At 45.6% G+C, this 25552-nt stretch overlaps 1 protein-coding gene across 1 annotated transcript in view; it reads right to left on the bottom strand.

Moving 5' to 3' along the window:
• Window positions 1-25552, bottom strand: part of lepr (leptin receptor) — a gene marked incomplete at its 5' end in the record, with an annotated part of 71661 nt that overhangs the window by 41345 nt on the left and 4764 nt on the right. The window contains 6 exons of the mRNA XM_084163901.1: window positions 2851-2995; window positions 3469-3632; window positions 13034-13215; window positions 14125-14254; window positions 15586-15831; window positions 18975-19027. Coding sequence (XP_084020027.1) covers window positions 2851-2995; window positions 3469-3632; window positions 13034-13215; window positions 14125-14254; window positions 15586-15831; window positions 18975-19027 — 920 coding nt within the window. The remainder of the gene's footprint in view (window positions 1-2850; window positions 2996-3468; window positions 3633-13033; window positions 13216-14124; window positions 14255-15585; window positions 15832-18974; window positions 19028-25552) is intronic.

The following is a 25552-nucleotide window of genomic DNA, read 5'->3' on the forward strand; positions in this document are numbered from 1 at the left end:
CTATTCTGAATGTCTAAAGAATCCATCCATATGTTGTTCTGAAATATGAACACAGAAATACTGGACATTTTAAATTGTTATTACAATCATAGTCTTGAATTGGACTCGCATTTTTCTGGTCTCAGTCTTGACTGTCTCTGACCCCTTTTCCCCCTCCCGGTCTCGGTCTTGACTTGGACTCGAATTTGTTCCGGTATTGATCTTGAATCAGTCTCGCTTTAGGTGATCTCGAACACAACACTGCTGCTTCCTACTTAGTCATAAACGGTCATAGATGACCACACTGAGATTGGCCCTGTATGCATATCATACTGTATACAGATGAGCAAGTTTAATTGGTTTGTTTTCAGATATTGCACCCTATCTCCCCTTGGAGATAATAGAGGTCAATGATTGAATCACACACACACACACCAAACATACAAACACACACCAAACATACACACACACACACCAAACATACACACACACACACACACACACAAACAATCATGAACACACACAAGCATGCACACATACATACACACACACACACGCACGCACACACGCAGGCGTGCACACACACACACACACACACACAGGATAATTAATGGAACGCACACGCACAGGACAATTAATGGAAGGTTTGTCCTCCACGACTTTCTCTAAAACAAATGCCACCATATCGGCCACAGAGAACACTAGAATAACAAAACTTTGAAGGACGAATAAGAAATGACTCATTCTGTTGTCTGGAACAATACGCAACTAGCTACTATCTGGAGATGTGACTTGAGTGCGGAGGCCTTGGTGCCAGAGAAGCTCACCTGCAGACTCACTCACTTTTTCAGAACCATTCAATCATGCTTTTACAGATGGATGGGAACAGCAGAGGGATGTGGATAGACTAGATTATAGGTAGCAGCTGTGAGTCCATTGAAAACAACCTCACATAGAGTGTACATGTCACTCCATGGAATACCCGGGACAAAAGCCAGTGGGAAAGCCAACCCTAGCTGCACAGCTGCCTAAGGCCCTGATAGATGGTCTGCACAGCTGCCTACAGCCGTGATAGATGGTCTGTACAGCTGCCTACAGCCGTGATAGATGGTCTGTACAGCTGCCTAAGGCCGTGATAGATGGTCTGTACAGCTGCCTACAGCCGTGATAGATGGTCTGTACAGCTGCCTAAGGCCGTGATAGATGGTCTGTACAGCTGCCTACAGCCCTGATAGATGGTCTGTACAGCTGCCTACAGCCCTGATAGATGGTCTGTACAGCTGCCTACAGCCCTGATAGATGGTCTGTACAGCTGCCTACAGCCCTGATAGATGGTCTGTACAGCTGCCTACAGCCCTGATAGATGGTCTGTACAGCTGCCTACAGCCCTGATAGATGGTCTGTACAGCTGCCTACAGCCCTGATAGATGGTCTGTACAGCTGCCTACAGCCCTGATAGATGGTCTGTACAGCTGCCTACAGCCCTGATAGATGGTCTGTACAGCTGCCTACAGCCCTGATAGATGGTCTGTACAGCTGCCTACAGCCCTGATAGATGGTCTGTACAGCTGCCTACAGCCCTGATAGATGGTCTGTACAGCTGCCTACAGCCCTGATAGATGGTCTGTACAGCTGCCTACAGCCCTGATAGATGGTCTGTACAGCTGCCTACAGCCCTGATATATGGTCTGTACAGCTGCCTAAGGCCCTGATAGATGGTCTGTACAGCTGCCTACAGCCCTGATAGATGGTCTGTACAGCTGCCTACAGCCGTGATAGATGGTCTGTACAGCTGCCTACAGCCGTGATAGATGGTCTGTACAGCTGCCTACAGCCCTGATAGATGGTCTGTACAGCTGCCTACAGCCGTGATAGATGGTCTGTACAGCTGCCTACAGCCGTGATAGATGGTCTGTACAGCTGCCTACAGCCGTGATAGATGGTCTGGAACATAGAAAAGCTTGTTTTTGCTCGACAAACGGTTATTGTACCAGTAATCAAATAATAAGTAACTGTAAATGTTGTGTTAATGCAGACAGCTGAAGCATGATGGGTAGTTTGGCTTCTTTTACGGACTCAGATCTTTTCGACTCGTTCAGTCAAAAGAACAAATCTTAACTCAATTTGTTCATTTGAGTCAGTAATAACCAGAGCATGCAAAGCTGTGTCCATCATAACGTTCAATAATAAATGTATTTCATTCTTGCACCATGCGATCAATTATCAGTTCTAATTTAAACATATTTTTCCTTCTCTATGCTGCCTGCATCATGATCTATTTTGCCTGCGCGCATACAGACAGTTGTTGGTCGGAGCACGTCTCCGGAGTCACCGGAGGAGCACGTATTAATCCTGCTGTAGAATTCATTGCAGCCAGCAGGTCAAACGAACGACTAAAATGAATGAGTCACTCAGAAAAACGAATCATGACTCTCGAGTCAGTAAAAATTGTTGTTCAAAAAGAACGAATCGTTTGCGAACTGCACATCACTAAAGCATGTGTACATTGCTGTATAACCAGAGGTCTTACTGTGCAGCACAGGAGGTTGGTGGCACCTTAATTGGGGAGAACGGACTCGTGATAATGACTGGAGTGGAATACCTGGAATGGTATCAAATACATTAAACTCATGGTTTCCATGTGTTTGATGCCATTCCATTTGCTCCGTTCCGGACATTATTATGAGCCGTCCTCCCCTCAGCAGCCTCCTGTGCTGTGCAGGTATACTGTATGTGAGGGGAATATCTCTGACTGTATGTGTGTATGTAGGGCAAGGCAGAGGTCTTACTGTGCAGATAGATGTCCAGTATGATGTTAACTGTGTGTTTAAGATACGCATGTTTCTGTGCAGAAAGAGAGAGAGGTCTTACTTTCCAGATGGATGCGGTGTGGCTGGCTCCAGTCACTCCACAGGTGAGGCAGAGCAGGGTGGTGAGACCGGATCTGGACAGTGTAGTGCAGACCAGGCCTCAGTCCAGTCAGAGACACCCACTGGCCTCCAGACACCTCCATGTGCTGGAACAAAGGAGTAGGGGAGAGAAATACAATATGTCATACAGAAGTTACTATATGGATTGACAATTTGACACAAATACAAAATGGCATTGTGATGACTGAGTCTAATAAAAAGTATGAGCTGGCGCACACCCAGAGAACATCACTTAGTGTAGAGGTGCTGACCAACGGAGAATAAACTGTAAGCTATAAAAACAAATAAAAGAGAGTCGCACACACTATGTATAAACTCCCAGTAATTTATTTACTGTGCGACTCTCTTTATTTGTTTTTATTGTGATGACTGAGAACATAACTAAAACTGATATCTACATCTAAGAAAACCATGAGCGGTCTTAAGACTCTTCTTCAACATCCTCTATCCTCTAGGTGTTTGCTCTTGTTCTCTGTTAAATTATTATTGTCTTTAGCTTTATTTGCTGTAAGACCTGTACTTAGATGTTGTGTTTGCTCGGAGGCCAGCATGTTCTTACCAGCCAGTTGGGGTGAGAGGTACTTTGGGAGGTGTTGTATCGGACCTCATAGCTCAGTGGGACAGGGCTGGCATGGGGCTGTGGCTGTGGGTCGCTCCAGCTCAGAACCAACTCTCCCTCTGTGGTCTGGGTGTGCGTTAGGTTCACTAGTGGACTTGGTTTCCCTGTACAACACACACACACCACAAGCAATACATACTGGATGAATACATAATCATCTTCATCATCATCCATGATTCATGATTGTTAGCAGCATCACCATCCTCCAAACAATGACATTGTTCATCCATATAGTTATATATTCTTATTCCATTCCTTTACTTAGATTTGTGTGTATTAGGTTTTTGTTGTGGAACTGTTAGATATTACTTGCTAGATATTGCTGCACTGTCGGAACAAGAAGCACAAGCATTTCGCTACATTCGCAATAACATCTGCTAACCATGTGTGTGTGACCAATACATTTGATTTGATTTGATGAAACACCACCATCATCATTAATCGGCATCATCAACATCATTGTCATAATGCCATCCAATACGCCAACGTAGGATCTTAATTTGACCAGTATTTGGTAGCAACAGGATTTGAAAGTTTTGTGCATAATGTTGCTTGATCGGTGGTTAGGCTGTTAGCTGGACAAAAGTAGGCAACATGAAAAGTGCAATACTGTTAATACACCAAACTAAAATATAAAAACGCAACATGTAAAGTGTTGGTCCCATGTTTCATGACCTGAAATAAAAGATCCCAGAAATGTTGCATACGGACAAAAAGCTTATTTCTCTCAAATGTTGTGCACAAAGAAGCTGATTAAACAGCATGATCATTAAACAGGTGCACCTTGTCTTGGGGACAATAAAAAGCCACTCTAAACTGTGCAGTTTTGTCACACAACACAATGCCACAGAGGTCTCAAGTTGAGGGAGTGTGCAATTGGCATGCTGACTGTGTCATTTTAGAAAATGTGGCAGTACGTCCAACCGGCCTCACAACCACAGACCACGTGTATGGTGTCCTGTGGGCGAGCGGTTTACTGAACAGACGTTGTGAACAGAGTGCCCCATGGTGGTGGTGGGGTTATGGTATGGGCAGGCATAAGCTACGGACAAGGAACACAATTACATTTTATCGATGGCATTTTGAATGCACAGAGATACCATGACAAGATCCTGAGGCCCATTGCTGTGCCATTCATCCGCCGCCATCACCTCATGTTTCAGCATGATAATGCATGGCTCCATGTAGCAAGGATCTGTACACAATTCCTGGAAGCTGAAACTTTCCCTGTTCTTCCATTGCCTGCATACTCACCACACATGTCACAAAATTTGGATGTTCTGGATCAACGTGCACGATAGCATGTTCCAGTTCCTGCCCATATCCAGCAACTTCGTACAGCCATTGAAGAGGAGTGGGACAACATTCCACAGGCCACAATCAGCCTAATCAACTCTATCCAAAAGAGATGTCGCACTGCATGAAGCAAATGGTGGTCACGCCAGATACTGACTGGTTTTCTGATCCAGGACCCTACCTTTTTTTTTTAAAGGTATCTGTGACCAATGGATGCATATCTGTATTCCCAGTCATGTGAAATCCATAGATGAGAACCTAATGAATTTATTTCAATTCACTGATTTCCTTATATGAACTGTAACTCAGGAAATGTCACGACCCGGTGCGAGAAACAGTCACTAATAATTGTCAGAACCCAGAAGATGAGGCAGACACAGCAGTACTAGAGATGGTGGTTTAATTAAAGAACAAAATCTTCAGGCAAAGAAACTAAATCCACAATGTCCAGAAATAAAGCCAAGAGGCACAAAGAGGAAAACCTCCAAAAAACAAAAGAAACTCCACAAAGTGGTAAAATCCCAACCAGAGAAATATCCATATAAAACAAGGCTTGGGCTGGGTGCTAACTTACAAACACTGAGCAAGGAACTGAGGAACACACAGGGTTTAAATACTAACAAGGGAATGACCTACAGGTGCAAACAATAATTAGAGCAAGAAAAACAAAAGGTACAAAAAAGGTGCAATGGGGACATCTAGTGACCAAAACCCGAACAGTCATGGCCAAAACCTGACAGAATCCCCCTCCTAGGAACGGCTCCTGACGTTCCTACCAGCCTTCTCAGGGTGGAGGGCCCTGAACTGACGAATGAGGTCAGGGTCCAGTATGTCCTTGGCAGGAACCCAGGAGCGCTCCTCGGGACCGTAGCCTTCCCAGTCCACCAGATACTGCCAGGACCGCTGCACCCGGCGGGAATCCAGTATCCGGTGGACGGTATAAGCCGACTGGCCACCGATGACACGGGGCGGAGGGGGAGGTCTGCCTGCCGGGATAAGGGGAGAAAAAACAACAGGTTTTAATAAAGAAATGTGAAATGTTGGATTGATTTTAAGGGATCTGGGTAAGTGCAGGCGAAAAGTAACGGGATTGACTCTCCTGGCAATCTTAAAGGGACCGATGAACCTCTGGGACAGCTTGCGAGACTCCACCCGTAGTGGTAGGTTCTTAGTTGAGAGCCATACTCTCTGGCCGGGGTACAGGGTAGGACCGGGACGGCGACCTCTGTTGGCTTGTCGTTGGTACTGCTGAGAGGAACGCAGAAGATTAAGACGTGCCTTCTTCCACGTAAGCCGACAGCGTCTGATGAACCTCGAGGCTGAAGGCACTCTGACTTCTGCCTCCTGGTCCGGGAACAATAGAGGCGCATAGCCAAACTGACACTCATGCGGGGACATACCAGTGGAGGAGGAGCACAAGGTGTTGTGCGCGTACTCGGCCCAAACAATGAAGGATGACCAAGTGGACGGGTTATTGGAAACCATGCATCTGAGGGTGGTTTCCAGCTCCTGATTCATCCTCTCAGTTTGGCCATTGGACTCCGGATGGTACCCTGAAGATAAACTGGCCGTGGCCCCTATGAGTTGGCAGAAGGCCTTCCAAAACCTTGAGGCGAACTGGGGACCTCTGTCGGAAACCATATCTTGCGGAATCCCAAAGACTCGGAACACATGGTTAATCACCAACTCAGCCGTTTCCTTGGCAGAAGGTAATTTGGTCAAAGGAACAAACCTGGCCGCCTTAGAAAACCTGTCGATGATGACTAGGATCGTAGTATTACCATGGGACGGAGGAAGGCCAGTAATAAAGTCCAACGAGATATGGGACCAGGGTCGGTGGGGAATAGATAGAGGGTGAAGGAGTCCTTGAGGGCGGAGGTGAGAAGATTTGCCCTGGCAGCACACGGAACAGGCTTTGATGAAAGTGGCAACGTCTTCTTTTATGGTGGGCCACCAGAACTTACGCTGGATGAACTCCAAGGTGCGGCCTACGCCCGGGTGACAGGTGAGGCGAGAGGAGTGCCCCCACCGAAGGACTTGAGACCTTGCTGCCTTGGGAACAAACAACCGATTAGCAGGACCTCCTCCAGGACCCGGTTCGATGGCTTGAGCTTGTTTCACGGTATCCTCCACTTGCCACGAGATCGGAGCCACGATCTTAGCGGCCGGAAGGACAGTCATGTCAGTATCTTCTCTAATGGCAGGAGAGTAGATTCGTGACAAGGCGTCCGGTTTGAGATTCTTCGACCCGGGTCTATAGGTGAGGATAAAAAAAAGAGAAATCGGCTGAAGAAAAGAGACCATCGAGCTTGTCTGGCGTTCAACCGCTTCGCCTGCTGGATATACTCCAGATTCTTGTGGTCCGTAAGCACTTGAAACGGTTGAGAAGCCCCCTCGAGCCAGTGTCTCCATTCCTTCAATGCCATCTTAACCGCTAGGAGTTCACGATCCCCCACATCGTAATTCCTCTCGGCTGGGGTAAGCCGGTGAGAGAAGAAGGCGCAAGGATGAAGCTTCTTGTCTTCACCCCTCTGTGACAGGACAGCTCCAACCCCAACCTCTGATGCGTCTACCTCCACCACAAAAGGTTCATCCGCCGTTGGTAGTGTCAGGATGGGAGCAGAGAGGATGCGCTGCTTGAGTCCTTGGAAGGCCGTCTCAGCTTCTCTTCCCCACAGAAACCTTGTGTTGCCACCCTTGGTTACCGCCGAGAGAGGGGCTGCCACCGAGCTGAAGTTCTTGATGAACTTGCGGTAAAAGTTGGTGAAGCCCAGGAAGCGCTGAACTTCCTTAACGGACTTGGGGGTGGGCCAATCCGCTACCGCCTCTACCTTCTTGGGGTCCATCTGGACTCGTCCGGGTTCCACTATAAATCCCAGGAATTGTACTCGAGAGGAATGGAATTCACACTTCTCCGGCTTAACGTACAAATGGCTGTCTAGGAGGCGTTTGAGCACTTGTCTGACATGCTTAGTGTGTTCTTGAAGGGAGCTCGAAAAGATGAGGATGTCATCCAAGTAAACAAACACAAAGATGTTAAGCATATCCCTAAGCACATCGTTTATGAGCGCTTGGAACACAGCCGGAGCGTTGGTCAGGCCGAAGGGCATCACAGAGTATTCGTAGTGACCAGTAGGCGTGTTGAAAGCGGTCTTCCACTCGTCCCCGGGTTTGATCCGCACAAGATGGTATGCGTTCCGCAGGTCAAGCTTAGTGAAGACAACTGCTTCCTGGAGCAGCTCGAAGGCTGTGGCCATAAGGGGTAGCGGGTAGCGGTTACGGACGGTTATGGCATTGAGTCCCCGGTAGTCGATGCAGGGTCGTAATCCACCGTCCTTCTTGGCCACAAAGAAAAACCCTGCTCCCGCCGGCGAGGTAGATGGACGCATGAGACCTGCTGTCAGAGCGTCCTTGATGTAGGTATCCATAGCAGCTCGTTCGGGAGGAGAAAGGGAAAAGATCCGACCCCTGGGAGGGCAGGTCCCCGGCAACAGGTCGATGGTGCAATCGTAAGGTCTATGGGGTGGTAGTTTGGTGGCCCTCTGTTTGCTAAATACCAGTTTGAGGTCATGGTAACACTCGGGAACTCGGGACAAGTCGATGGATTCTAGAGACTCGGAAGGAGAACTCTGGGAACTCGGGAAGATACAAGTGGCTTGGCACGTAGGACCCCACTGCTTGATAGTGCCCACAGACCAGTCGATGTGAGGGTTATGGCTGTGAAGCCAGGGATAACCAAGGACGAGAGGAAACTCGGAACAGGAGATCAGATGAAAGTTCATCACTTCCTGGTGTTGGGAAACTGAAAGTCGTAAGGGGGTAGTGGCACGAGTGACAAGTCCAGATCCCAAAGGACTTCTATCCAACGTAGTAACCCTTATGGGGTCACTTAGAGGTTCAGAAGGAACGCCATTCTCCTTCGCCCAGATCCCATCCATGAAGTTACCTGCGGCTCCAGAGTCTACCAAGGCTTGAAGAGAAAACTCGTGGTCGTCCCAGGAAAGGGTAACAGGAATGAGCAGGCGGGAGTTGGATGGATGGGAGGAGGTTATGTTTCCCGTTACAGTCCTCCCAGGCCTGCACGGGAGAGTGCGTTTCCCTGGAGCCCGGGACACGTGGAGCGGAAATGGCCCGGTTTGCCGCAATATAGACAGCATCGCTCCCTCATCCGGCGGTCTCTCTCAGCCTGGGAGATGCGTCCAACCTGCATGGGTTCTGGTGGAGCCAGCGAGGATAAAGGTGGAGACTCGGAGCTGGAACCGATAGGAGCTAGGGTGAGCGGTCTATGGTTTTGTTCTCTCTCTCTCAGACGCTGGTCTATGCGTGAAGCCAACTTGATAAGGGACTCGAGGTTGTCCGGTGGTTCCCGAGTGGCCAGTTCATCTTGGATGGTGTCAGAAAGACCCTTCAAAAAACACACTGTGAGCGCCTCGTCGTTCCAGCCACTTGCTGCTGCCACAGTGCGGAACTGGATGGCATAGTCCGTCACGCTGCGCCGACCTTGGCGGAGAGTCAGGAGCTGTTTGGCTGAGTCAGGGCCGTTGGTAGGACCTTGAAACACTCGCTTGAATTCTTCAGCAAAGGTAGAGTAGCTGGCACAGCAGGGACTTTGGGCATCCCACACAGCAGTAGCCCAGGCCAGGGCCTTTTCCGACAGCAGGGTGATGATATATGCTATCTTGGACCGGTCGGTGGGAAACGACGATGGTTGCAGCTCAAAGGAGAGAGAACATTGGGTGAAAAACCCCTTACAAACACTCGGGTCCCCTGAGAACCGTTGGGGAGGCGGCAGACGAGGTTCAGCCAGGGGATTAACTGCCAGGGGTCCTTGAATCGGATGAACTGGAGCAGAAGCGGTTGCCGGGGAAAGTCGATCCGAAATCTGCTTTATGGAAGTCAGCATCTCTGACAGAAGTTGAGAATGTCTAGCCATTAAGGCCTCTTGCTGAACCAGAGCAGCTTCGTGGCGTTGGACAGTCCCCTCATGGTGGGACAGCATGGAAAAAAGATCCTGGGTACTGGCTGCCTCTGGGTTCATAATAATGGCTCAGTGTTTCTGTCACGACCCGGTGCGAGAAACAGTCACTAATAATTGTCAGAACCCAGAAGATGAGGCAGACACAGCAGTACTAGAGATGGTGGTTTAATTAAAGAACAAAATCTTCAGGCAAAGAAACTAAATCCACAATGTCCAGAAATAAAGCCAAGAGGCACAAAGAGGAAAACCTCCAAAAAACAAAAGAAACTCCACAAAGTGGTAAAATCCCAACCAGAGAAATATCCATATAAAACAAGGCTTGGGCTGGGTGCTAACTTACAAACACTGAGCAAGGAACTGAGGAACACACAGGGTTTAAATACTAACAAGGGAATGACCTACAGGTGCAAACAATAATTAGAGCAAGAAAAACAAAAGGTACAAAAAAGGTGCAATGGGGACATCTAGTGACCAAAACCCGAACAGTCATGGCCAAAACCTGACAGGAAAGTTGCATGTTGCATTTATATTTTTGTTCAGTATATAACCGTGTGTTTGTGCAGGTTTTCAGTGAATGTATGTAAATCACGAAGCTCATCTGCATTTCCAGCGCAGGAACATTCTCAGTAACAAACAAGTGATCAAATTAAGATGCAATATCTGTAACTCTATACTGCAGAGACAACAATGGCCTCAGGCACATACACTACTGTAACAGCCATTGGAGACACATTGATTGTGCCTGATAAACTGCATTGGTTATAGACTCCCACAGGCTTCATACAGGGCAGCCAAATGATGAAATCAGCAGAAACGTATATAATAATATAATATGCCATTTAGCAGACGCTTTTATCCAAAGCGACTTACAGTCATGCGTGCATAATTTTTTTTGTGTATGGGTGGTCCCGGGGATCGAACCCACTACCCTGGCATTACAAGCGCCGTGCTCTACCAGCTGAGCGACAGAGGACGTGAGATGACGTGACACCATGACAGGCCAGGCTCAGTGGTGTGTGAACATGATATAATAACAGTCTATCTATTAGACAGCATATCTACTTTAGTGGTCTATGGGCTTATTACTGAATACCGATCAATAAGGCCAAGCTCCTCATGTCAGGAAAATCAATACCTCAAAATGGAATTAAATCACTGAAATCGCAACCCAGTACCAAGGCAGAGTAGAAAAGACACCCTCTCACAAGTTCTTCTTGGAATTTTAACATATATTACAGTATTTTACAGTGAGATGTATCTTCCTGGTATTTAAACTTCTTTGTTGGTCTTTGTGTTTACTCCCAGTGATTGACTTGACACAGGCGTTGTTTGTAACCCATCTTATAAAACAGAAAAGAGAAGTGTCATAATTATAAGGCGCGGTGATGATGAGCAGCAGGGGGGATAATTGAGTCTCATAATGGAAATGTCCCCGCCTAGCCGACAGGAAGAGAGACTGAATTAATCAGCAGTTTTTTTTCCTTCTTCTGTTTTTTTAATGTTTCATTATTAAAGATTATCACTCTCAGACATTCACATCTTAATAAACAGGCTGTGAATGTTAAATTACTTTTAGGGAATGAATGGTAGTTCCCTTCACGTTGGTTGGACACTAAAGGCACTAAATCATGCATTGACTTTGATAGGAGACTCGTGTGAAAATGTAAGTTAAGCGCAAGAATATTAAGTCAGAATACCAGCCCATACGAGCATAAACAGCATATCTGACGTACATTCATTCCTCACATAATGGCGAGGGGAGCAAACTCTTCTTAAAGCTGATAAGCAGGCAATTTTCCTGCTTCCTGCCTTGCTACATCATTTAGGCCTACTGATATTCCAGGGGTTTATACCCCTCTCTTGATAAGTGCTCTTTCTGTGGCATAGGACTTTGTAAATATTGAGATGCATGTAGCTACGTATGCTTTACTGCTTGTGATGTAAGAGAGCAGACCCACTAATGGAAACCATAACCTCTGATCAAAATGTTGTTGTTAATCATTGAGAACATGGCTGATAAGGCAATATATATATGCATCCTCTAATGTACTATCATAAAGAGCACATGTTCAACTTAATAAAAACACATTTTCCCATCTTTTCCCATCTATAGTAATACTATAGTAAGTGCCAAATAAAGTAACAGGGTTGACAACTTAATCTTAAATTAGCCATAAATCCCCTAGTGACAGGGGGAATGGAAGCTTGTTGTGTGCAACAGGGAGAGGCAAATTAATACAAGCTTCACACAATTATTTATTGTTAAAAAATGTCTAGCCTGTCCATCTATGGGTAACAGGATTGACATGTTATGCTCGACCCGCTCAGTTTTCCACCACAAAACACCAGCTCACCTGCTTTTACACTATGATTTGAATATTAGATCTTCAATGTCTATTTATATATATTTTTTAAATGAATAGTTTCACCATATTGAAATGAGAGTTCAGTTCACTTAAGAGGGTTAACCTTAAAATGAGGGACAGATTTATAACAACAAATAAATAATAATCTTCAGAAATGACTTTGTCAAAGCAGCAAAATAACTAGGGCTTTACAATTATGGTGAAATGTAGGGGTTAAGTGGGTTAAAATCCTCCTAGAAGTCACAGAGAATGCACAGAACGACATGTCTAAATGCAGAATTTGGGCCCTTTAGCAAGTCTTTCTTCATATTAAAAATAAGACTTACATAATTTTCCATGTGATCTAAATTAAATGGCACTTCAATTAATATAACAGGCTACAATTTCTACTTGTATCAAACCAATGTTCCATTGACCAACAAGGCCGCAAAGAGCTTTGATTGAGCAAACAAGGTATGTGTTTCCCATCAGTGGAGAGATCTCCAGCTCATCACCATGGTTCCTGGGACCAGAGTAAACACTAACCCCGGCCTGCCTGGAAGTCCCAAAGGGCAGCTGGTATCAGACCTACTGAAGCTGCCCGTTACACTCACTATAATGTAAACACGTGTGTGCAGTCTTTAAGCCTTAACCAATAACTCCCCAGTTTCATTCATGGTACAAATGGCTCCCTAGATACTGCTAGCCTACATAATAAACAATAAGCTTGCCAGGCAACACGCTGGTGCTTGGCAAATGTTAAGTGATATCCATTAACCTCAGAATATGAGGACCTGATAGATAGGCCATTTAAGCAATTAACATCCTCTATCACCTTCAGACGAGAGGTTGAGAGGGGGATCAGACGCATTCAGACACGCCTTACCGAGACATGGAGGGACGCTGAGCATCACCAGGGGACCTGCTGTGGTGTTGGACACATTGGCTGTCACCACGACGATACTGCTGACCACATGGAGAGCAATAGAACAAGTGATGGAATCCTCTCCCACACAGTCCATGCTGTCAGTCCCATGCGTGGTGTTTACCTCACTGTCAGGCAGTGTTCTGAAATAGACAGGAGACATTTATGTACTTCACCAGATGAGGCCATGGACTGCATCCCCCCATATGCACTACGTTTAGCCCTATGGGCCCTGGTCAAAAACCCAGCCTAAATAAATATACTTTCATTCAGTAAAGATAAGAGGCTAGTGTGGTAATCATAGACTAAACACAGGTCAGGATACAACCTAGCCTGGTCCCAGATCTGTTTGTGCTATCATGTCAACTCCTTGTCATGCCATGTTTGAAATGATCACACAAACATCTGGGACCAGGCTAGGTGCAATCCACATGAAAGTAATGAAAACAACAAGTAAAAACACTTTTGTGATATTTTGCCTAATTATTTGCAAAATATTTAATCTGATTGGCCAAAAGACCAATTATACAGTGGCTTGCGAAAGTATTCACCCCCCTTGGCATTTTTCCTATTTTGTTGCCTTACAACCTGGAATTAATATTGATTTTTGGGGGGTTTGTATCATTTGATTTACACAACATGCCTACCACTTTGAAGACGCAAAATATTTGTCCATTACATGAAATCCAAATAAAATTTCATTTAAATTACAGGTTGTAATGCAATAAAATAGGAAAAACACCAAGGGGGATGAATACTTTTGCAAGGCACTGTAGGCAACTGGTGTTGGTTTTTTATCACACAGCCAACAATCTCAGCCAGCTCCATGCTTAACCCTGCTGTGGGAGAATAGGCTCTGCCAGTCACATTGCATGCAGACATGGACAGACACGGATACACACACACACACACACCTCAGACCCCCACCTGTGCTCTTACTGCCTCAGGCACATCTTTGAGCCAACACTAGACAAGAATAACAAACAGGACGGGAGAGGAGAGGACAGAGACTCTAGACAATAGCAGCAGGTTGAATTGAACTTGATACTCACGCTAAGTGATGCAAGCAAAGTGCCACTGACCCGGGAGTGGAGGTGTCTGAGGAAGTGGTGAGGTGCTTTAGATCACATATTACATTTTCCCAGGTCTCATCAACACGGCACAGGATGTCCCAACAGGTGGCTGGAGAGAAATGTAATTCGCATATTAGCATCAACACAGGCACATACTGTCTGTCTGTCTGTCTATCTGTCTGTCTGTCTGGTCGCTGTAAACCTTAATATATGAACTCACCAACCCCACGCCAAGCACACAAACCCACCTAGTTGAATAAACCCACACCCAGTTAGGACAGTCATAGCAAGCCCTGGAACATATTCTGAAAAAATAAGCCCTAGAATCTGGCCAACGTCATCTAACAATCCATCCATTCACCCCCTCTTCCTCACACTTAGGACCTCAGGTCTTCCTGAGCTGATTCAGCTCGTCATTGTAGAGAAAAATGTAACACCCACTGACACCATTTTACCTCTGCACAGTTATTGTCAACGATTCATGAGACCGTTTTCAAAACATCCCCTCTCTAAATGCCACAGAGCCACAGGCGGTGGGTAGCCTCATCTAATGACTATGGATTAGCATTAGCACGCGTCAGAGGCTACCACCTCGCTTTCGATCTCATGAATAAATCCTTCGCCATGAGCCATTACTTCCTGTTGTTAAAAACACACACATGCACGGATGCACACACAGGCACGGATGCATACATCCACACACAGCTTTAGCTTGTGTTACCACCTCCCACTTCCACCACCACCTCCAGACAGAGAAAAACACCACACTCAAGTGCACAGAGGCCATCATATCACTCCAGTTAATTGGCCCCTATTCAACTGAATGAGCCTCAATGTTCTCTTCTTCAGTGCAGTTAGTGGTCACAGGCTGTTTTATTACGCACCATTCAGAGAAATGAAATGAAAAACACATTCATCCAGCTGTCCAAGGCCAGTATATACAAACTGTCTCAGTATAGGAGTGCTAATCTAGGATCAATTCCTTACTCTTATTCATTATGATTTAAAAGGTATTTGATCCTAGGTCAGCACTCTACTATATGATGCTTTGTGAATACGGTCCCAGGGCAGTAGTAAGACAGAACTCTCACCCAGTAAATGTCATGCACAGGAGGTTGGTGGCACCTTAATTGGGGAGAATGGGCTCATGGTAATGACTGGAGCGTAATAATTATAATAATATGCCATTTAGCAGACGCTTTTATCCAATGTGACTTACAGTCATGTGCGCATAAATCTTTACGTATTGGTGGTCCCGGGGATCAAACCCACTACCCTGGCGTTACAAGCGCCATGCTCTATCAATTGAGCTACAGTGGAGTGGTATCAAATACATCAAACACATGGTTTCCAGGTGTTTGATGCCATTCCATTTGCTCCGTTCCGGCCCTCAGCAGCTTCCTGTGATGTCATGTCAGTAAAACAGAGCAGGATGCTTACCTCTGCTGGGCTCAGTCTCCGGGTGAGGTCCTAGTGTGCTTGTGAAGTTCCTGAAGAGGCACTGAGGGGTGTGTGGGTGTCCCGGAACAGATGGTGCTGCCCTGGACCCCGCAGGCCACCTGTCCGCTCCCTCTACTCCCTGGTGAAGTTGGGCTGGGCGTGAGGCACAGCAGAGCTCTGTCTGCCAGGGGAGGTCTAGAAGGTCTCCATGGGGGGATTCTTCCACAGGCTCCACCGACACAGCACCTGAGGCAGAAACAGGAAGTAAACATGATTGACAGGAAATTACATCAGACACTGGACAGAAGCTGTGGCTGGGGTATAATGATGCTGGTAATACCAGAATTGTGGGTTTGATTCTCCACATGGTATTCAATCCCCACAATATTTATTCCAACCATTACAATAGCATTTGCCCCTAGGCGGATATGAAACATTTAAAAATACGACATTGATATGAATTCCTAATAATACATTCCTTTCAGACCGAATTCAAGAGATCAAGATTTCAAGAGATGTTCATGAATTTGGTAAAAGTATTATAAAAAGGCTACACTATTGTTCAGAGACCTTCACTAGAATAAACTCTGGTAACCTCAGCCTATACCAGAGTGATTCTACCAACTCAAGGATACTTACTGCACATGCTTCTTTGTCAACCAGGTAAAACAACGTGACTGACAAGACTATGGTTCATTCCACCCATTAGTCACCCATCCACCCTCCCAGTCTCCCCATAGCATGCTGGCTTGGGGTAGATATTACAAAAGGGATGTCTGTTGTATACTGATTCCCAAAGACAGTGTTCTCAAAACACAAACACACACACACACACACACAAAGGATTGCTACTTTACCTGACAAAGATCCACTCTTGGATAAATTCATTGTAGCTTAGTGGGTAAGAGCGTTGTGCCAGTAACCGAAAGGTCGCTGGTTCTAATCCCCGAGCCAACTAGGTGAAAAATCTGTCGATGTGCCCTTAAGCAAGGCACTTAACCCTAATTGCTCATGTAAGTCGCTCTGGATAAGAGCGTCTTCTAAATGACTAAAATGTAAAATGTAATTAAAAAGGTATGTGGTGCAGCAATCATGTTCCTACTTCATTTCTACTTTTCTTTTTGTGTGTCTATTTGGTTCAATGTGGGCCATTTTTGTGGTCAGGAGACATTATGCGCTGCTAATGTGAGAACGATCTATTCTGTGTTTCACTTGTGTGGTAGAAGGATTACTGCCGAACACATTGGATGATGTCCAACATTTCAAGGATGGCTAACCGCAGAGACTGGCATACTTCTATTTAGATCACTCAGTGTCACACCAATGAAATGCAACACTTTTTGGCAATAATGGACTGTATTGTAAGTAGGGGTGTGACTGTATGGGAAGATGACCTTTGTTTCTGTATACAGTGGGGAGAAAAAGTATTTGATACACTGCCGATTTTGCAGGTTTAAAACAAAAATCCAGAAAATTACATTGTATGATTTTTAAGTAATTCATTTGCATTTTATTGCATGACATAAGTATTTGATCACCTACCAACCAGTACGAATTCCCGCTCTCACAGACCTGTTAGTTTTCCTTTAAGAAGCCCTCATGTTCTCCACTCATTACCTGTATTAACTGCACCTGTTTGAACTCGTTACCTGTATAAAAGACACCTGTCCACACACTCAATCAAACAGACTCCAACCTCTCCACAATGGCCAAGACCAGAGAGCTGTGTAAGGACATCAGGGATAAAATTGTAGACCTGCACAAGGCTGGGATGGGCTACAGGACAATAGGCAAGCAGCTTGGTGAGAAGGCAACAACTGTTGGCGCAATTAATAGAAAATGGAAGAAGTTCAAGATGACGGTCAATCACCCTTGGTTTTGGGCTCCATGCAAGAGCTCACCTCGTGGGCCATCAATGATCATGAGGAAGGTGAGGGATCAGCCCAGAACTACACGGCAGGACCTGGTCAATGACCTGAAGAGAGCTGGGACCACAGTCTCAAAGAACACCATTAGTAACACACTACGCCGTCATGGATTAAAATCCTGCAGCGCACGCAAGGTCCCCCTGCTCAAGCCAGCGCATGTCCAGGCCCATCTGAAGTTTGCCAATGACCATCTGGATGATCCAGAGGAGGAATGGGAGAAGGTCATGTGGTCTGATGAGTCAAAAATAGAGCTTTTTGGTCTAAACTCCATTTGCCGTGTTTGGAGGAAGAAGAAGGATGAGTACAACCCAAGAACACCATCCCAACCGTGAAGCATGGAGGTGGAAACATCATTCTTTGGGGATGCTTTTCTGCAAAGGGGACAGGACGACTGCACCGTATTGAGGGGAGGATGAATGGGGCCATGTATCGCAAGATCTTGGCCAACAACCTCCTTCCCTCAGTAAGAGCATTGAAGATGGGTCATGGCTGGGTCTTCCAGCATGACAACGACCCGAAACACACAGCCAGGGCAACTAAGGAGTGGCTCCGTAAGAAGTATCTCAAGGTCCTGGAGTGGCCTAGCCAGTCTCCAGACCTGAACCCAATAGAAAATCTTTGGAGGGAGCTGAAAGTCCGTATTGCCCAGCGACAGCCCCGAAACCTGAAGGATCTGGAGAAGGTCTGTATGGAGGAGTGGGCCAAAATCCCTGCTGCAGTGTGTGCAAACCTGGTCAAGACCTACAGGAAACGTATGATCTCTGTAATTGCAAACAAAGGTTTCTGTACCAAATATTAAGTTCTGCTTTTCTGATGTATAAAATACTTATGTCATGCAATAAAATGCAAATGAATTACTTAAAAATCATACAATGTGATTTTCTGGATTTTTGTTTTAGATTCTGTCTCTCACAGTTGAAGTGTACCTATGATAAAAATTCCAGACCTCTACATGCTTTGTAAGTAGGAAAACCTGCAAAATCGTCAGTGTATCAAATACTTGTTCTCCCCACTGTATATGCGGATGAGTGTACTGTTCTGTATGTTCTGGCACGGGAAGTTTCCAGGGAATTTGTGGCGGCAGGTAGCTTAGTGGTTAAGAGCGACCGAAAGGTCGCTGGTTCTTATCCCCGAGACGACTAGGTGAAAAATCTGTCGATGTGCCTTTGAGCAAGGCACTTAACCCTAATTGCTCCTGTAAGTCGCTCTGGATAAGAGCGTCTGCTAAATGACCAAAAAAAAAAAAATGTAAAAAAAAAAAAAAAAAGATGAATTGCTGCTGGACTGCAATCAATAAGGAACCAAATGTAATGTAAATACATGTGGCATTGCTGCTGAAATGTTTGCTATTCATTATTTTAGTCCAAGGGAAAGCTTTCCTGGGGATAGTGAAGTTGTGAGCCCCAGGGGAGGTAATGTGGATGGATGCAGTGAGACTAACGGGGAAGGAGCTCAACTCACCGTGGGAGACGATGAGGATATGCACCAAGAATGTCAGCATTGCAGACAGGATCCTGTTGAGAGAGAGAAAAAGAGGAAGGGAGGGAAGGAGGGAGAGAGAGATGGAGGGAGAGAGAGGGAGGGAGAGAGCGAAAGAGAGCAAGAGGGAGGGAAGGAGAGAGAGAGAGAGAAAGGTACGGGTGGATGAAGAGAGAAACCGTAGAGAAAGTGAGAAACATAGATAAAGAGAGAGCGATATGTAAAACACATAGACAGTCTATGCAATCGTGACTCAACCCAACACTGAAAACTCATTTGACAGGAGAACAGAGGGTTTTGCAGTAGATACTAATGTCAGGCAGTGTCACTGAGCCTAGTCAGAGCCTTTAGTAAAAGTCACCACACCATGACCACAGTATTCTGCTGTAACGGCCTGGGTGTTGTCTACTCATCTGCAGGCACAGGCTTGACTCATCTCTACACTGCAGAAACTTCCTCATGCAAGATTAGAATGGATGATGCTGTACTTTCAGACTTTTTACAAGTCTGCAGTTATACAAACTTTTGTGAGCTTCTGAATGGAAAATTGCTGAGCAGTCCCCACCCACACTTGAATTTCCATTATGACTATAGCATCCATATCATAAACCACTATATAATAATAATATAATATGCCATTTAGCAGACGCTTTTATCCAAAGCGACTTACAGTCATGCGTGCATACATTTTTGTGTATGGGTGGTCCCGGGGATCGAACACACTACCTTGGCGTTACAAGCGCCGTGCTCTACCAGCTGTGACCACATAGGCACTACAGTAAATAACATTTACACAATAAATAACACAAACTTACATTACATGCTGTATAAACATGGTGCCTGCCTGCCTGGGTTTTAAATTAAACAAATCACACATGCTGAAGTTCAATCCCATGCCACATTCATTCCATTTCATATTCAAGATCACCACCATCAAATCATACAATCCTTACATTGTCTTCATGAGTTAGAGTTAGTGAGCATAGCCTCTACTGTGGGTGAGATAACTCTCACTGGGGAGAGAACAGAGATGGAGAGAACCTTAGGGACCAGTTAGGAAGACAACACAACGCACATATATACACTGAGTTTACAAAACATTATGAACACCTGCTCTTTCCATGACATAGACTGACCAGGTGAAAGCTATGATCCCTTATTGATGTCACTTGGTAAATCCACTTCAATCAGTGTAGATGAAGTGGAGGAGACAGGTTAAAGAAGGATTTTTAAGCCTTGAGACAATTGAGACATGGATTGTGTATGTGTGCCATTCACAGGGTGAATGGGCAAGACAAAATATGTAAGTGCCTTAGTAGTAGGTGCCAGGCGTACTGGTTTGTGTCAAGAACTGCAACGCTGCTGGGTTTTTCACGCTCAACAGTTTCCCGTGTGTATCAAGAATGGTCCACCACTCATCTTGATCTAACAGTGTATCTAGAACCTAAAAGGATTCTTCGGCTGTCCCCATAGGATAACCATTTGAATATCTATTTTTTGGCTCTAGGTAGAACTCTTTTCAGTTCCATAGAACCCTTTCCACAGAGGGGAAACCAAAAGGGTTCTACCTGGAACCCAAAAGGGTTGTCCTATGGAACCCTTTTTTCTAAGAGTGTAGATAGAGATGTTATAGATGCTGAAGAAACTGTTGAAACTGCTCCCCAAGTAATCTCACCATCCAGAACCCAATCTCCCACTACTCAATGTTAATGTATATCACAAGAGACTACTACCAAGGTAAATGAAATTCAAGCAGGGGCCATTTCATCAAAATTGCTCTGAGAGCCCCATATAGTAGCCCACCATGTACACTACCAGTCAAAAATGTGGACACACCTACTCATTCAAGGGTTTTTCTTTATTTTTACCATTTTCTACATTGCAGAATAATAGCGAAGACATCAAAACTATGAAATAACACATATAAAATCATGTAGTACCCAAAAAAGTGTTAAACAAATAAAATTATATTTGAGATTCTTCAAATAGCCACCTTTTGCCTTGATGACAGCTTTGCACACTCTTGGCACTCTAGACCTTACCGTGAAATGCTTACTTACAAGCCCTTAACTAACAATGCAGTTCAATAAATAGAGTTAAGAAACTATTTACTAAATAAACTAAAGTTCAAAAATAAAATACAAAAGTAACAAGAAAGTGACATAACAATAACGGCATCTTGCATGTTATGCGTGAGTGAGAAGATGATGGGAGTGAGTAACAGTGTGTGTGAGTGTGTAGGGCCCTGTTAGTGTGCATAGAGACAGTGCAAAAATAAAAATAAAAGGTCAATAAAAATACAAGAATAACTCAGATAGTCTGTAGCTATTTTGTTAGCTATTTATCAGTCTTATTGCTTGGGGATAGAAGCTCTTCAAGAGCCTGTTGGTGTCAGACTTGATGCACTGGTACCAGGAGGTGTCGTGAGGAAGCAGAGAGAAAATTCTATGGCTTGGGTGGTTGGAGTCTTTAACGATTTTCCGGGCCTTCCTTCCACACCGCCTGATATAGATGTCCTGGATGTCAGGGAGCTCAGCCCCAGTGATGTACTGGGCAGTCCGCACCACCCTCTGTAGCGCCATGCGATCGAGGGCGGTGCTATTGCCATACCAGGCATTGATGCAGCCAGTCAGTCACGATAACAGCTGAAAACTCCCTTGGGAGGTAGAAGTGTCGGCATTTGACCATCAGGTATTCCAAGATGGGTGAATAGTGGGTCAACACCTCTACTGCGCTGGAGTTGCATTGACGCGACTGCATTGACGACTGAATTCATATGCTCAATGCCAAAAAAATACAAAATAAGATATATTACAAGAAAATACAATTTGGTTCAATGTCACTTTGTACTTAAACAGTAACAACATCAATTATCTTAAGTCAGGACAAACTTGACATAACGCACCATAAACATGTCTGTCCCCCTCCTTCTCAACACATGCATGTGCCTGCGATTGACTACAGGGAAGTATTAAGAAAAGAAAACACTATGAGAATTACACAACTCTTGCCTTGCGACAACGGATAGACTCATTCCCAAACTTATGGGCGTGTTCCTCTGCCCAGGCGTTGCTGACGCATGCTAGATCTTACAACGCCTGGATAGGTATTTTAAGTATCAGCTAACCACATCATATGTTATAGCAATGTGTCAGTCGATGACACAGTCGATGATGTGGCACGCAACCATTGGTTGATGCGTGCAACGTCTGAGCAGGGGAACGCAACCATTACCAGCGTTCCCGGTTGTGAATATATGGTATACAGCTACGGACGGAAGTTACTTTCCGTAGCAGGTTAGGAGAGCATTTTAGCTAACCATAACTATTTTCCTAACCTTAACCTAATTCTCCTAACCTGCTACATAAAATTCTCCTAACCTGCTGCGTAAATTCTCCTAACCAGCTACGAAAAGTCACTTCCGTCCATAGTCAAAAGCAGTGGTCACCATGTGCAGGCGCCTAACAACCCCCCGGAAAACAAGGAAGTGATAGGCTGGTAAGAAACACTTTTCTCAAATACTGTAACGATAACTAATATTATAACTTCTAAATGACTCCTCAAAGGCAGTGGAAGTATAGGCAACAACGTTACTATAATGAGCTACAGGGGACATGACTGAGCCATGAATATGTTCATGGCTCGGAGATTCTAACTAGCAACCTTTCGGTTACTGGCCCAATGCTCTAACCGCTAGGCTACCTGCTGCCCTATTTGACTCACTCAGTAATGAGAAAGTGTTTTTACCTGGTCTGGGAACTTGATTCCCACACCAAACATCAATAGCCTACCCTTTGCATGCAGGTTCGTGAAAATTAAATCATGAAAATTACTCCAAACATGAATACAGATTAAAGCAGGAAGCACCAGTGATTCGGTTAATAAAAAAGTGGTCAGATGACGCAGATGCTAAGCTACAGGACTGTTTTGCTAGCACAGACTGGAACATGTTCCGGGATTCTTCAGACAGCATTGAGGAGTACACCACATCAGTCACTGGCTTCATCAATAAGTGCATCGATGATGTCGTCCCCACAGTGACCGTACGTACATACCCCAACCAGAAGCCATGGATTACAGGAAACATCCGCACTGAGCTAAAGGGTAGAGCTGCCGCTTTCAAGGAACGGGACTCTAACCCGGACGCTTATAAGAAATCCCGCTATGACCTCCGACGAACCATCAAACAGGCAAAGAGTCAATACAGGTCTAAGATTGAATCATACTACACTGGCTCTGACGCTCGTCGGATGTGGCAGGGCTTGAAAACTATTACAGACTACAAAGGGAAGCACAGCCGCGAGCTGCCCAGTGACACAAGCCTACCAGACGAGCTAAACCACTTCTATGCTCGCTTCGAGGCAAGCAACACTGAAGCATGCATGAGAGCACCAGCTGTTCCGGATGACTATGTGATCACGCTCTCCGTAGCCGATGTGAGTAAGACTTTTAAGCAGGTCAACATTCACAAGGCCGCAGGGCCAGACGGATTACCAGGACGTGTACTCCGAGCATGTGCTGACCAACTGGCAAGTGTCTTCACTGACATTTTCAACATGTCCCTGACTGAGTCTGTAATACCAACATGTTTCAAGCAGACCACCATAGTCCCCGTGCCCAAGAACTCTAAGATAACCTGCCTAAATGACTACCGACCCGTAGCACTGACGTCTGTAGCCATGAAGTGCTTTGAAAGACTGGTCATGGCTCACATCAACAGCATAATCCCAGAAACCCTAGACCCACTCCAATTTGCATACCGCCCCAACAGATCCACAGATGATGCAATCTCTATCGCACTCCACACTGCCCTTTCCCACCTGGACAAGAGGAACACCTACGTGAGAATGCTATTCATTGACTACAGCTCAGCATTCAACACCATAGTGCCCTCTAAGCTCATCACTAAGCTAAGGATCCTGGGACTAAACACCTCCCTCTGCAACTGGATCCTGGACTTCCTGACGGGCCGCCCCCAGGTGGTAAGGGTAAGTAACAACACATCTGCCACACTGATCCTCAACACGGGGGCCCCTCAGGGGTGCGTGCTCAGTCCCCTCCTGTACTCTCTGTTCACCCATGACTGCATGGCCAGGCACGACTCCAACACCATCATTAAGTTTGCCGACGACACAACAGTGGTAGGCCTGATCACCGACAACGATGAGACAGCCTATAGGGAGGAGGTCAGAGATCTGGCCGTGTGGTGCCAGGACAACAACCTCTCCCTCAACGTGACCAAGACAAAGGAGATGATTGTGGACTACAGGAAAAAAAAGAGGACTGAGCACGCCCCCATTCTCATCGACGGGGCTGTAGTGGAACAGGTTGAGAGCTTCAAGTTCCTTGGTGTCCACATCACCAACGAACTATCATGGTCCAAACACACCAAGACAGTCGTGAAGAGGGCACGACAAAGCCTATTCCCCCTCAGGAGACTAAAAAGATTTGGCATGGGTCCTCAGATCCTCAAAAAATTCTACAGCTGCACCATCGAGAGCATCCTGACTGGTTGCATCACCGCCTGGTATGGCAACTGCTTGGCCTCTGACCGCAAGGCACTACAGAGGGTAGTGCGTACGGCCCAGTACATCACTGGGGCAAAGCTCCCTGCCATTCAGGACCTCTATACCAGGCGGTGTCAGAGGAAGGCCCTCAAAATTGTCAAAGACTCCAGCCACCCTAGTCATAGACTGTTCTCTCTGCTACCGCACGGCAAGCGGTACCGGAGTGCCAAGTCTAGGTCCAAAAGACTTCTCAACAGCTTCTACCCCCAAGCCATAAGACTCCTGAACAGCTAATCATGGCTACCCGGACTATTTGCACTGCCCCCCCACCCCATCCTTTTTACGCTGCTGCTACTCTGTTAAGTATTTATGCATAGTCACTTTAACTCTACCCACATGTACATATTACCTCAACTACCTCAACTAGCCGGTGCCCCCGCACATTGACTCTGCAACGGTACCCCCCTGTATATATAGCCTCCCTACTGTCACTTTATTTTACTGTATATATAGCCTCCCTACTGTCACTTTATTTTACTTCTGCTCTTTTTTTCTCAACACTTTTTTTGTTGTTGTTTTATTCTTACTTTTTTTGTTTAAAATAAATGCACTGTTGGTTAAGGGCTGTAAGTAAGCATTTCACTGTAATGTCTGCACCTGTTGTATTCGGCGCATGTGACCAATAAAATTTGATTTGATTTGATTTGATTTGATTTGATGACTGCCTCCATTAATTCATTGGTTCTCTTGTTCAAAACAATAACATCCCAGGTTACAATAAAGTACGGACGGACAGCTACCCAGCTCTGCCAAGTGGCCACCTGCAGCTGAGAGACCTAGTCCTAGACCATCCATAGGGATGAGTTAGGCCACTGAACGATAACAACTGGGCTAGGTGTTATTCAATGTTATATAACAACCTGTGTGTGTGTGTGAGAGAGAGAGAGATATCAAACTGCTATCAGCATAATGATGAGAAGGAAGCATTGGGCATGATTGGGCCCTAAATTAAAAACACAGGTGAATCCTCTCCATCACAGCCCGTGCTGGTAC

The sequence above is a fragment of the Coregonus lavaretus genome (genome assembly GCF_964263955.1).
Source record: "Coregonus lavaretus genome assembly, chromosome: 6".
Classification (NCBI taxonomy): Eukaryota; Metazoa; Chordata; class Actinopteri; order Salmoniformes; family Salmonidae; genus Coregonus; species Coregonus lavaretus.